The sequence below is a fragment of the Stenella coeruleoalba genome (assembly GCF_951394435.1).
Source record: "Stenella coeruleoalba genome assembly, chromosome: 19".
NCBI classification, from domain to species: Eukaryota; Metazoa; Chordata; class Mammalia; order Artiodactyla; family Delphinidae; genus Stenella; species Stenella coeruleoalba.
In genome coordinates this window covers 35,455,703-35,469,276 of record NC_137165.1, presented here as the reverse complement: position 1 = coordinate 35,469,276, position 13,574 = coordinate 35,455,703, and the positions used below count along the sequence as shown (strand labels likewise).

Here is a 13,574-nt window from a genome sequence, read left to right as displayed (position 1 = left end):
TCATGTTTTTCTTGGCCATTTGTATGTCTTCTTTGGAGAAAGGGCTGTTCAGGCTCTCTGACCATTTTTTAATGGGATTGGTTTTTTTTGTTACAGAGTTGTATGATTTCCTTTTTAAGAAATATATATATATGTGTATATATATATATACACACACACACACACACACACACGTGGATATATCATTGGCAAATATCTTTTCCCATTGAGTAGATTGCCTTTTCATTTTATTAAAGATTTCTTCCACTGCGTAAAAGCTTATTAGTTTGATGTAATCCCACTTACTTATTTTTGCTTTTGTTTCCCTTGCCTGAGGAGACAAATCCAAAAAAATACTTCTAAGACTGGCATCAAAGAGTGTACTACCTGTGTTTTCTTCTAGGTGTTTTATGGTTTCAGGTCTTATGTTTAAGTCTTAAACCCATTTTTTATTTGTTTTTGTATATGATACAAGAAAATGGTCCAGTTTCACTCCTTTGCATGTAGCTATCCAGGTTTCCCAACACCATTTATTGAAGGCACTGTCTTTTCTCCATTACATGTTTTTGCTGCCATTGTCATAGATAAATTGACCATATAAGTGTGGGTTTATCTCTGAGCTCTCTATTCTGTTTTGATTACTGCAGTGTTGTAGTATAGTTTGAAATCAGGGCATGTGAAATCTCCAGCTTTGTTCTTTTTTCTCAAGATTGCTTTGGCTATTTGGGGTCTTTGGTAGTTCCCTACAAGTTTTAGGATTATTGGTTCTAGTTCTATGAAAAATGCCGTGGGTATTTTGATGGTGAGTGCATTGAACGTGTAGATTGCTTTGGGTAGTAAGGACATTTTAACAGTATTGATTCTTCCAGTCCATAAGCATGGTATATGTATCTTTCCATTAATTTGTGTTGTCTTCAACTTCTTTCATCAGTGTCTTATAGTTTTCAGAATACAGGTCTTTCACCTTCTTGGCTAAATTTATTCTTAGGTATTTTATTTTTTTGATGCAATTGTAAATGGCATTGTTTTCTTAATTTCTTTCTCTGATGGATTGTTATTAGTGAATAGAAATGCAACAGATTTCTGTATATTAATTTTATGCAACTTTACTGAATTCATTTATTAGTTCTAATAGTTTTTTTGGTGGAGTCTTTGGGGTTTTCTATATATAGTATCATGTCATCAGTGACAGTTTTACTTCTTCCTTTCCAATTTGGATGCCTTTTATTTCTTTTTCTAGTCTGATTGCTGTGTCTAGGACTTCCAATACTACATTGAATAGAAGTGTCAAGAGTGGGCATCCTTGTCTTGTTCCGGACCTTAGAGGAAATGCTTTCAGCTTTTCACTGTTGAGTATGTTAGCTGTGGGTTTGTCATATATGGCCTTTATTATGTTGAGGTATGTTCCCTCTGTATCCACTTTGTTGAGGGGTTTTAGCATAAAGGGATGTTGAATTTTGTCAGAAGCTTTTTCTGCATCTATTGAGATGATATATGATTTTTACTGTTCATATTGTTAATGCAGTGTATCAGGTTGATTGATCTGCAGATATTGAATCATCCTTGTATCCCTGAGGTAAATCCCATTTGATCATGATGTATGATCCTTTTAATGTATTGCTGACTTTGGTTTGCTAATATTTTGTTGAGGATTTTTGCATCTGTGTTCATCAGGGATATTGGCCTGTAATTTTCTTCCTTTGTAGTGTCTTTGTCTGGTTTTACTGTCAGGGTAATGCTGGCCTCGTAGAATGAATTTGGAAATTGAATTCTCTTCAGTTTTTTGGAATAGTGTGAGAACAGTTGATATTAAGTCTTCTTTAAATGTTTGGTAGAATTCATCTGTGAAGCCATCTGGTCCTGGACTTTTGTTTTGGGGGAGTTTTTTTGATTACTGATGTAATTTCATTACTTGGTCTGTTTCAGTAATTGGTCTGTTCAGATTTTCTCTTTCTTTCTGATTCAGTCTTGGAAAGATGGTATGTTTTTAGAAATTTATCCATTTCTTCTAGGTTGTCCAATTTGTTGGCATATAACTGTTTATAGTAATCTCTTATGATCTTTTTATACTTCTGTGGTGTTGGTTGTATCTCCTCTTTCATTTCTGATTTTATTGATATGGGCCCTCTATTTTTCTTGATGAGTCTGGCTGAAGATTTATCAATTCTCTTTATCTTTTCAGAGAACCAACTTTTAGTTTCATTGATCTTTTCTTTCTTTTTTTTTTTTTAGTATCTCTTTCCACTCTGATCCTTATTTTCCCCTTTGAGTTTTGTTTTTCTTTTCTTAGGTTCCTTTAGGTATGAGGTTAGATTGTTTATTTGAGGTTTTTCTTGTTTCCTGAAGTAGGCCCTATTGCTACAAACTTCCCTCTAAGAACTGCCTTTGTTGTGCCCTACAGATTTTGAAACACTGTGTTTCCATTTTCATTTGTCTCAATGTATTTTTTTATTTCCTCTTTGATTTTTTTCAGTGACCTATTGGTTGTTTAGTAGCATGTTGTTTAGACTCCACTTGTTTGTGTTTTTTCCAGTGTTTTATAGTTGATTTCTAGTCTCATAGGATTTTGGTCTGAAAAGATGCTTGGTATGATTTTAGTCTTCTTAAATTTATCGAGACTTGCTTTGTGGCCTAACATGTGATCTATCCTGGAGAATGTTCCACATGCACTTGAAAAGAATGTGTATCCTGCTGGTTTTGGGTGGAATGTTCTCTATATATATATCTGTTAAGTCAGGGTAGTATAATGTGTCCTTTAAGGCCAGTGTTTCCTTAAACACATTGTTTCCTTCTGTATGGATGACCTATCCATTGATATAAGTGGGGTGTTAAAGTCCTTACTATTATATTACTGTCAGTATCTCCTCATGTCTGTTAATATTTGCTTTATGTATTTAGCTGTTCCTATGTGGGGTGCACATACATTTACAAGTGTTTAATCTTCTTGTTGGATTGATCTCTTTATCATTATGTAATGCACTTTTTTGTCTTTTGTTACAGTCTTTGATTTAAAGTCTATTTTTTTAACATCTTTATTGGAGTATAATTGCTTTACGATGTTGTGTTAGTTTCTGCTGTATAACAAAGTGACTCAGCTATATGTATACATATATTCCCATATCCCCTACCTCTTGCATCTCTCTCCTACCCTCCCTATCCCACCCCTCTAGGTGGTCACAAAGCACCGAGCTGATCTCCCTGTGCTATGCAGCTGCTTCTCATTAGCTATCTATTTTACATTTGGTAGTGTTTATATGTCAGTGCTCCTCTCTCACTTCGTCCCAGCTTACCCTTCCCCCTCCCTGTGTCCTCTCTACGTCTGTGTCTTTATTCCTGTCCTGCCCCTAGGTTCATCAGAACCTTTTCTTTTTTTTTAGATTCCATATATATGCGTTAGCATACAGTATTTGTTCTTCTCTTTCTGACTTACTTCACTCTGTATGACAGACTCTAGGTCCATCCACCTCACTAGAAATAACTCAATTTCATTTCTTTTTATGGCTGAGTAATATTCCATTGTATATATGTGCCACATCTTCTTTATCCATTCATCTGTCGATGGACACTTAGGTTGCTTCCATGTCCTGGCTACTGTAAATAGTGCTGCAGTGAACATTGTGGTTACATGTAAAGTCTATTTTGTCTGATATAAATATTACTACCCCAGCTTTGTTTTCATTTGCATGGAGTATCTTTTTCCATCCTCTCACTTTCAATTTCTGTGTGTCTTTAAATCTGAAGTGAGTCTCTTGTAGGTAGCATATATATGGGTCTTGCTTTTTTATCCATTCAGCCACCTTATGTCTTTTGATTGGAGCATTTAGTCCATTTTCATTTAAAGTAACTTTTGATGGTTATGTACTTACTGCCTTTTTGTTATATGTTTTCTGGTTATTTTTGTTGTTTTTCTCTGTTCCTTTCCTCTTCTCTTGCTCTCTTGTGATTTAATGACTTCCTTGAGTGTTATGTTTGTACAGTAAGTCCCCTACATACGAACGAGTTCCATTCTGAGAACACGTTCGTAAGTCCAATTTGATCATAAGTCAAACAGTTAGCCTAGGTACACAACTAACACAATTGGCTATATAGTACTGTACTGTAATAGGTTTATAATATTAATACATAAAAAACAAACACAAAAAATGAAACGTTTTTAATCTTACAGTACTTTGAAAAGTACAGTAGTACAGTATAATGGCTAGCCTACAGGGGCTGGCATCGAGTGAACAGGCAAGAAGAGTTACTGACTGGAGGAGGGAGTGGAGGTGGCAGATGGTAGAGCTGAAGGATCGTCAGCTATAGGAGATGGAGGGCAAGCTGCTATTTTACTCATGCCTGACATTGATGGAATGCATGTTTGCATCTTTGAAAGTTCACAACTTGAAGGTTCATATGTAGGGGACTTACTGTATTCCTTTCTCTTTGTTTTTTGAGTTAATCTAGTATTGTTTTATGATTTGTGGTTACCATGAGGTTATTTTATAACAACCTGGTATACAGCAGTCTATTTTAAGTTAATGGTTTGAGCACATTCTAAATGTGTTTGAGCACATTCTAAAAGCACTACATATTTACTCCCTACCCCTATGTTTTATGTTTTTGATGTCATCTTTAACATCTTTCTGTTTTGTGTATCTCTTAACTAATTATTGTAGATATATAGGATTTTACTACTTTTGTGTTTTAACCTTCATAGTACCTATATGGTTGGTTGATCCACTACTTTTACTATATGTTTGCCTTTATAGTGAGATTTTTTTTTCTTTCATAATTTTTATATTTCTACTTATAGTTTTGTGTTTTCTGTTTAAAGCAGTCCCTTTAACATTTCTTGTTAGGTCAGTTTAGTGGTGATGAACTACTTTAGTTTTTGCTTGTCTGGGAAACTCTTTATCTCTCCTTCATTTCTGAATGAGAACCTTGCCAGAGGGAATATTCTTGGTTGTAAGGGTTTTTCTTCCTTTCAGTACTTTGAATATCTTGTGCCACTCCCTTCTGGTATGTAAAGTTTTGCTGAAAAGTCAGCTGATCATCTTCTGGGGCTCCTCCATATGTAACTAGTTGTTTTTCTCTTGCTGCTTTTAAGATTCTCTAGTTAACTTTTTTTAAAAAATAAATTTATTTAGTTAGTTAGTTTTGGCTGTGTTGGGTCTTTGTTGCTGTGCGCAGGCTTTCTCTAGTTGCAGTGAGTGGGGGCTACTCTTCGTTGCAGTGCGCAGGCTTCTCATTGCGGTGGCTTCTCTTGTTGCGGAGCACGGGCTCTAGGCATGCAGGCTTCAGTGGTTGTGGCACATGGGCTCAGTAGTTGTGGCTTGTGGGCTCTAGAGCACAGGCTCAGTAGTTGTGGCACATGAGCTTAGTTGCTCTGCGGCATGTGGGATCTACCTGGGCCAGGGCTTGAACTCATGTCCCTTGCATTGGCAGGCAGATTCTTAACCACTGTGCCACCAGGGAAGCCCTCTGACTTTTGACTTTAATTATAATGTGTCTTGGTGTGGGTCTTTTGGGGTTCATCTTGTTTGGGACTTTTTGTGATTCCTGGACTTGGATGTATGTTTCCTTTGCCAGGTTCGGAAAGTTTTCAGCCATTATTTCTTCAAAGAGATTTTCTGTCCCTGTCCCTCTCTCTTCTCCTTCTGGGACCCCTATAATGTGAATGTTAGTACACTTGATGTTGTCATAGAGGTCGCTTAAACTATCCTCATTTTTCTTATTTCTTTTGCTTTTCCATTTGGATGATTTTCATTAGCCTGTCTTCCAGATTGCTGATCTGTTCTTCTGTATCATCTAATCTGCATTTGGTTTCCTCTAGTCTATTTCTCACTTTTGCTATTTTATTCAGCTCTGATTGGTTCTTTTTTACGTTTTCTGTCTCTGTAGAAGTTCTCACTGTGTCCTTCCATTCTTCTCCTGAGTTCAGAGAGCATTTTTATGACCATTAGTTTGAATGCTTTATCTGGAAGATTGCTTATCTCCATTTCATTTAGTTCTTTTTCTGAGGTTTAGTCCTGTTCTTTCATTTGGGACATAATTCTTTGTCTCCTCATTTTGCCTAACCCTCTGTTTGTTTCTATGTATTAGGTAGATCAGCTACATTTCCTGTTCTTGATAGAGTGGCTAAGTATAGAAGGTGTCCTGTGAGGCCCAGTAGTATGGTCCCCCCTGGTCACCAGAGCTAGGTGCTCCAGGAGTGTCTCCTGTGTGGGTTGCATGTGCCCTTTTGTTGTGGCTGGGCCATGCTCTCTGCAGGTGTGCTAGGGGGTGGGGTTGGTTCCCAGTGCAGCTGGCTGTAATTGGGGACTGCATTAGATTAGCACTAGCTGGGTGGAATCCGCAGGTGAACTCAGGGCGGGTTGAGTGATGCTAGTAAATTAGATGGGGAGATTCAGAACTGGTGACCGCCTGGGAATTCCCTGGCAGTCCAGTGGTTAGGACTCAGTGCTTTCACTGATGTGGCCTGGGTTGGATCCCTGGTCAGGTAATTGAGATCCTGCAAGCTGTGTGGTGCAGCCAAAAAAAAAACTGGTGCCTGCCAGTGCCTGGCCACCTAGGTAGAAAGGGAGACAAAGAAAAAAAATTTTAAAGTGGCACTCGCCAGCTCCTCAGTACCTCTTGGTGACACGCCTTAATATTAGTCAATGAATCTATTAGTCAGTGAATCTCCTTCCCATATGATGAGGCACTTTTCAAACTGCTGTCTGTGTGCCAGGACCTGGAGTGACTGAGTTTTTGTGCACAGCCTTTTAGAGTGGATTCTTAATTCTCTGCAGCCCTCTGGCTCTCTCTTGGATGTAAGCCCTGCTGATTTCCAAAGCCAGACATTATGGGGGTTCATCTACCTGATGCATGTCCCCTGGGCTGGGGAGCCCAATGTGGGGTTCAGAGCCGACCTCTGAGGCTGTGAAATCCCTCCTGCCTGTGGTCCACAGCAGTGGGGGTGTAGGTCCCTGCCAAACCATGTCTCTGCCCCTCCTACTTGTCTCAATGTGGCTTTTTTTTTCCTTTTATCCCTAGTTATGGAAAATCTTCTCTGCTAGTCTTTCGGTCATTCTCAGAGATAGTTGCTCTCTATGCAGTTGTAATTTTCCTGTCCATGGGAGGAGAGAGCCCAACATCTTACTACAGTGCCGTCTTGTCCTGCCTCCTCACTTTAGTCTTTTTGACTCTAGTAGTCTGTGGCCCTTTTTCTTTCTTTTATGATACTGATTTTGGAAGGGTCCAAGCCAGTTGTCTTACAGTATGTCGTATACTCTCAGTTTTCTGGGGGTTTTTTTGGCAGTACACGGGCCTCTCACTGTTGTGGCCTCTCCCGTTGTGGAGCACAGGCTCCGGACGCGCAGGCTCAGCGGCCATGGCTCACAGGCCCAGCTGCTCCGTGGCATGTGGGATCTTTCTGGACCGGGGCATGAACCCGCGTCCGCTGCATCGGCAGGCGGACTCTCAACCACTGCACCACCAGGGAAGCCCTACTCTCAGTTTGTTGGGTATTTTCTTTACAGTGTTAACTTACACTTCTGTCCCATAAACTGGAAGTTAGGTCTAGAGGTTTAATTAGATTCAGGTTAAACAAAGAAGCCATAATTCTTAATTGCCTGCAGAGATAGTTATGATCCTTATGGTAACTGTTCCTGTGGTGATAGTTTCTTTTTGATTCCTTTGACAGATGTTAATGTTCGTGTGTCCAGTCTCACACTATTGGGGGCCATAGTGTCCACTCACGCACCTTTACCTGAAGTCCAGCTACTTTTACAACAGCCCTGTTCTTCTGGACTCAGCAATAGCAATTCAGCCACTCCTCACGTCAGTCCTCCTGATTGGTGGAAGAAAGGCCCTTCAGGACCCTTTCTGGAAGAAGCTGCAGTTAGCTCACCAAAGGTGTCTTCAGAGCCCTGCTGGCTCATTCGACTTTGCATTTCCATTGTTGTTCTGCCCAAGGAAGATGCCTGTTCAGGTAGTGATGCTGGCTCCACAGGAGGAAGCACCTATGAGCCATTCCCCTTGCGACTGGAGGCCTTACAGGTAGGAGGTTTCATTTCCTCATCTCTGAAATGGAAGTAATCATTCTTTCTTCATGGGGTGATTACTTCCTGAGGAGTAAGTCTGTGAAAATAAGGTCAAACCAAGCAGTGTGTCATTGGTGTTAGTGGGAGTTGTGTGTGAATTCACACTTTAGGTGTGAATGCTTTGTTTGTTGTTTTGTTTTGGGGGGGAGTGGGTGGGGGGGGGATTGGTTGTAAAACATCACATTCATCCCCTTTGTTGCAAGCCATTTTAGTCACCTCAGGTATTATATGGCAGGTCAGTATAATAGATTATATAATAATTCTGAAGGAAGTTGTAGAGTTAATCTTTGATTTCTGCATCTGAAAGTTAAATAAATGTTTAATTTTCTATAAACTTCTCTTTGGTATTATATCTGTTTAGAGACAACAAAGTATTTGCTCCTTCAAAGGAAGAAAACCACCCTAGATTAAAGTAGTTGTTTTTCTGTAATATTTTAAAAATACTAAAATATTTGTTTTTTCTGTACACCCTAGATTAAAGTATTTGTTTTTTGGTCCTAGGGTCTGCTAATTATCTGGTTAATATTGAACATGTCCTTTAACCTCTTTAACCTTTAACTTTTTCAGTCTTAGTTTCTTCAGCTGAAATACTCAATAAATACCTACCAGTAGATAAATTGTTCCCAGGCTTAAGTGTGATAATATTGATAATCTAAATGAAACACATTTTGTAAATTATAAAGCACCATAAAATTTTATATACTTAATTGAAGATTATGGTTGTTCTTCATTTCATTAACATCAGATTTCAGCCCCTTGTTGAGTGTGAGTGATTTCTGAAATATTGAAACACTTCTGGATATTGCAGTCCTGCATTCAGGTCTTGGGGTTAATCCCCTGTTTTCTTTGCAGGTGTTGGCTCATCTGGCAAGGGGCTACTTTTCAATGACTCAGGTCTACTTGATGGAGCTTGGAGAGGTGATTTGCAAGTGCCTGGGGGAGGCAGATCCATCTGTCCAGCTTCATGGAGCAAAGGTAATTTTCATTAAAAGCCCTGTGCTTCAGGGAGCACAGCTTGGTGCTCTGTGGTGACCTAGATGGGTGGATGGGGGTGGGTGGGAGGGGTAGCCAGGAGGGAAGAGATATATGGATACATATAGATGATTTACTTAATTGTACAGTGGAAACTGACACAACATTGTACAGCAGCTATACCCCAATTTTAAAGAAGAAAAAAAAAGCTGTGTGCTTTTTTCTTCTCTTCCTTTTATGTTCTTCCCTCAGCTGCATGTCCATCAATTCTGAGTTTCTTTAGGAGGTTTCAGGTAGGCAAGTGATATCAATACATTCCTCTATTTTCAGCTCTACATGTAAACCCAAAGAATTGATTTGATAATAAATTAAAAATATATACTTGGTGATTTTGCTTCTGGAAAGAATGCCTCTGAGATAGCAGTTTCTGAGAAAAGAAAGAAAATCAGTTGGAAATTACTTTTCCCCTTGATTTGAGGTAATCTCCAAACTGAAGTGGCTTTTTACCTCCATGGTTCTAATATTCATCTCTGATAATCTATTTCTTTTATCTTGGCAGCTTCTGGAAGAACTGGGTACAGGCTTAATACAACAGTATAAACCAGATTCTTCCATAGCACCTGATCAGAGAGTGCCAGTCAGCTTGGTAAGTAAATGTATATTCATGGTTTTCTCTTTTCTTAGTGCTTCAGTCAGTTTTATTTTGAGGCTCAGTGATAAAGTGGCGTAGAGAGTATGGTTTCTTCCAATATCAGAAATTATGGTTTATAATCTAGGATGAATAGGTTTTATTTGCATTTCAGTTTATTTGCAGTTTAGTGTGTGGTAAGATTATGTGTAACATACAGCCAGTAATGGAAGAAGCAGTTTTTTGGGTTTTTTTCCCCCCCACAAAACCTAGTTTGGTTACACAGTGTGCCCAAGAGACAGACTAGAATGGTGGGAAGAGCCCAAGATTTGGAATCAGAAGGCATGGGATTAAACCACTTAATGAATATGTGACTATGAGCATAGTTTCCTTGTTGTAAAGAGGAGTAAAAATCCTTAACTCATTGGACTTTTGGAAGATTGAATGAAATGTGAAGACTCTGGCAAATAGTAGATGCTCAGTGAGTCTTAATTCCCTTAGCCCCTCCCTGCCGGGGCCCTCCCCCTTATTCCCGTTCATTTCTGTGGTCTGAGCTTGTGTGTGTTGCCCCACACTGTGCCAGTTATTCTTTGGAGGAGGAACATGTGGGCCCATAAAAAAACCTTCTACTTAGTACCAAAAACCAAATCAACTCAACATTAGGGATGTTTTCTCCCTCTGCCCTCCTCATCCTGCCTATTCTTTTTCTCTTCACAATTTCCATCACCCTAGGTGGAATGATAGAATTAAGAATGTCTAGCTTGGGCTTCCCTGGTGGCACAGTGGTTAAGAATCCACCTGCCAATGCAGGGGACACAGGTTCGAGCCCTGGTCCGGGAAGATCCCACATGCTGCGGAGCAACTAAGCCCATGCGCCACAACTACCGAGCCTGCGCTCTAGAGCCCGTGAGCCACTACTACTGAGCCCGTGCACCACAATTACTGAAGCCCGCGTGCCTAGAGCCCGTGCTCCACAACAAGAGAAGCCACCACGAGACGCCCCCGCTCGCCACAACTAGAGAAAGCCCGTGCGCAGCAGCGAAGACCCAATGCAGCCAAAAATAAATAAATTTCAAAAAAAGAATGTCTAGCTCTAGTCCCTTCCCTAGACTGCCACTAAAACTGAAATGTCACTGTTTGCAGGGAGTTGCGTTGTGCTTTGCTATCAGACAGACCTGGGTTTAATCCAGACTTCTCCCCTTGTTCCAAGTGACTTTGAGCAAGACTCTTTTTTTCCTTTTTTTAAAAATAAATTTATTTATTTTTATTTTTGGCTGCGGTGGGTCTTTGTTGCTGCACGCAGGCTTTCTCTAGTTGCACTGAGCGGGGGCTACTCTTTGTTGTGGTGCGTGGGCTTCTCATAGCAGTGGCTTCTTGTTGCAGAGCACGGGCTCTAGGTGCGTGGGCTTCAGTAGTTGTGGCACGCGGGCTCAGTAGTTGTGGCTCGCGGCCTCTAGAGCGCAGGTTCGGTAGTTGTGGCGCACGGGCTTAGTTGCTTCGCGGCATGTGGGATCCTCCCAGACCAGGGCTCGAACCCGTGTCTCCTGCGTTGGTAGGCGGATTCTTAACCACTGCGCCACCAGGGAAGCCCTGAGCAAGACTCTTAACTGTTCGCACTTAAGTGTTGTTTCATATGTAAAAAAGGGGTATACTTTCTGTATTACTAATCTGTTGAGTGATAAATTATCCTAAACACTTTGCAACTTAAAACCATATCCTACATTTATTCTCTCACATAGTTTCTGTGGACCAGGAATTGAGGGCAGCTTACCTGATGGTTCTGGCTCAGGTCTCATGAGGCTGCAGCCAGGATGCTGGCAGGGACTGCAGTCAGCCGAATTTGACGGGTGCTGGAGGAGCTCCTTCCAAGGTGGCGCGATCACTCGCATACCTTGCACGTTAGTGCTGGCTGATGGCAGATCTCACTCAGTTCCTTCCCATGAGGACCTCTCCAGAGGGCTGCTCGAGTGTTCTCCTGACAAGGCAGCTGGCCTCCCTTATAGCAGTGAATCGAGAGTGAGCAAAACAGCTGTAGAATTTTTATAACCTAGTTTCAGAAGTTCTGCACTGTCATTCCCACAATACCCCATTAGTTACACAGGTCAGCCTTAGTCAGTGTGGGAGCGGATGGCCTCCTGAACATTAGGAGGTGAGAATCACTGTGGGCCATCTTGGAGGCTGGCAACCACACCTGTCCACATTCTTCTGGTTTGGGGCAGGAGGACCCAGATTGGGTGTCCAGGAGCTAGGATTGTGGGGCGAAAGAATTGGTGTGTGAGTGCATGGCAAAACTGAGGACTAAGTCCATGGGGCAGGAAATGGAGATGCCAAATCCCCAGACAGATTTGCACATGGGGCATGAAATCCCAGGGTTTTTATAAAGCATGGGAAGGAGACTGTTAAAGGTACTCTGCAGATGCCTACCTTGAGGGGCATTGAAGTGAGAAAATTCTTCAAAGTGCTGAAAACAGAGCCTGTTGTTCAATTTAAGAATCTCCACTGTACATCCGGCACTGTGCTAGAGACTTTACACAGTCGTACATTTTATTATCACATAAACTCTGCCAAGTAGATCTCTTTGTCCTGTTTTACTGAAGAGGAACCAAAGCTTAGACCGGTTCAGTGACTTGCCTGAGGCTGCAGAGACAGGAAGCAGAAGTTGAAGGGCTAACTCCACCCCAGCTCCTGCTCTGGATCTGTGCTCCTTGCACTGGGGCACGTGGCCTCTGGGCTGCTCTGGGACCCCGACCCTTGTGCCCTCGAGGTTTGAAAGAGCCCTGGCTGGGTGTCATTTGATCTGATTCTCGACCAGCTCTGCTGCCCACTAGCAAGTTACGTTATCTCTCTCTGCCTCAGTTTCCTGGTGTGAAAATGGAGATAAGGATATGTTCTTCATTTAGTTGGGCTGAAGATTAAAATGAGTAGATTGTGTAAAACACTTAGAACAATGCCTGGGGTATGGGAAGCTCTCTGAAAAACAGCTGCTGCTGCAGTTACTGCTATCCTCATCTTCATCTTCCTCCCAGTATCATCATCACTACTGCTGCCTTACTGTACCACACTGTAGTTTCCTAATGAATGAAATGGAAGCATTGAATTAGTTGTTTTCTAAAGTTCCTTTCATTGCTGTGGAAGAAGTACTAGTAAAAGTATTTATATAAGCTACTACGTTAAGGAAAAACTTTTCATCACTGTGGTTACTAGTGGTAGTCTTAGTGTCTAGCTGGTTCCACTGTTGTCTCTTGGGCTGCAGTTGTTACTGTGCTTCTGTTCCAGGTGGTGATGTTCTGGACTGTGATGCTGAACGGTCCTTTACCCAGAGCCCTGCAGAATTCAGAGCATCCGACTCTGCAGGCGAGCGCCTGTGATGCCCTGTCTTCCATCTTGCCAGAAGCCTTCAGCAATCTGCTGGTAACCTTAGGGGTGTTTTATCATCTTTAATTTGTGACTCTGAGCATGAGAGCTTGAGTTTGATTTTGACTGTTTTTCATTTTGAACCAGTATTCAGCATTATCTCTGAGGAGAAGGTGCATGTTCTGTTTGAGCGTAGGGTGAGGGCAGTGGGGAGCAGCAGTGAAATCTTAATGCCTCAGAGGAGCTTTTTCTCCCTGTGCGTAGAAGGCAGGGAGAGAGAAGTGAAAGTAGCAGAGGCTTTGAGGTCAGATTTCAGAAAGATTTCAAATCCAAAAGTTAGAAAATCCTAGCTCTTTGGATTTAAATCCTAGCTGGTTTGAATCTCAGCTCTTCTACCTTCTAGCTCTTTGGTTATCTTAACTTCTCTAAAAATTAGTTTTATCCCCTATAAAATGTAAATGATGTGAGTAATAACATGAAGCATGTGAAAACGCCTTGCTTGGTGCCCAACACACATAGTGTTCAGACTGCTACTTCCTTTAATCCTTAATGGCATTTGCATCCATTCTTATTTATGT

At 41.1% G+C, this 13,574-nt stretch overlaps 1 protein-coding gene across 3 annotated transcripts in view; it reads left to right on the top strand.

Annotated features, from left to right (window-relative positions):
• The window catches only part of HEATR6 (HEAT repeat containing 6), a gene marked incomplete at its 3' end in the record, with an annotated part of 46,904 nt that overhangs the window by 21,740 nt on the left and 11,590 nt on the right, over window positions 1-13,574 (top strand). For all 3 annotated transcript variants that reach the window (XR_013825135.1, XM_079905938.1, XM_079905937.1), the window contains exons 12-15: window positions 7,643-7,998; window positions 8,895-9,017; window positions 9,574-9,660; window positions 12,919-13,053. Coding sequence is in view for 2 of the 3 variants with exons in the window: in XM_079905938.1 (XP_079762064.1) it covers window positions 7,643-7,998; window positions 8,895-9,017; window positions 9,574-9,660; window positions 12,919-13,053 (701 nt within the window). The remainder of the gene's footprint in view (window positions 1-7,642; window positions 7,999-8,894; window positions 9,018-9,573; window positions 9,661-12,918; window positions 13,054-13,574) is intronic.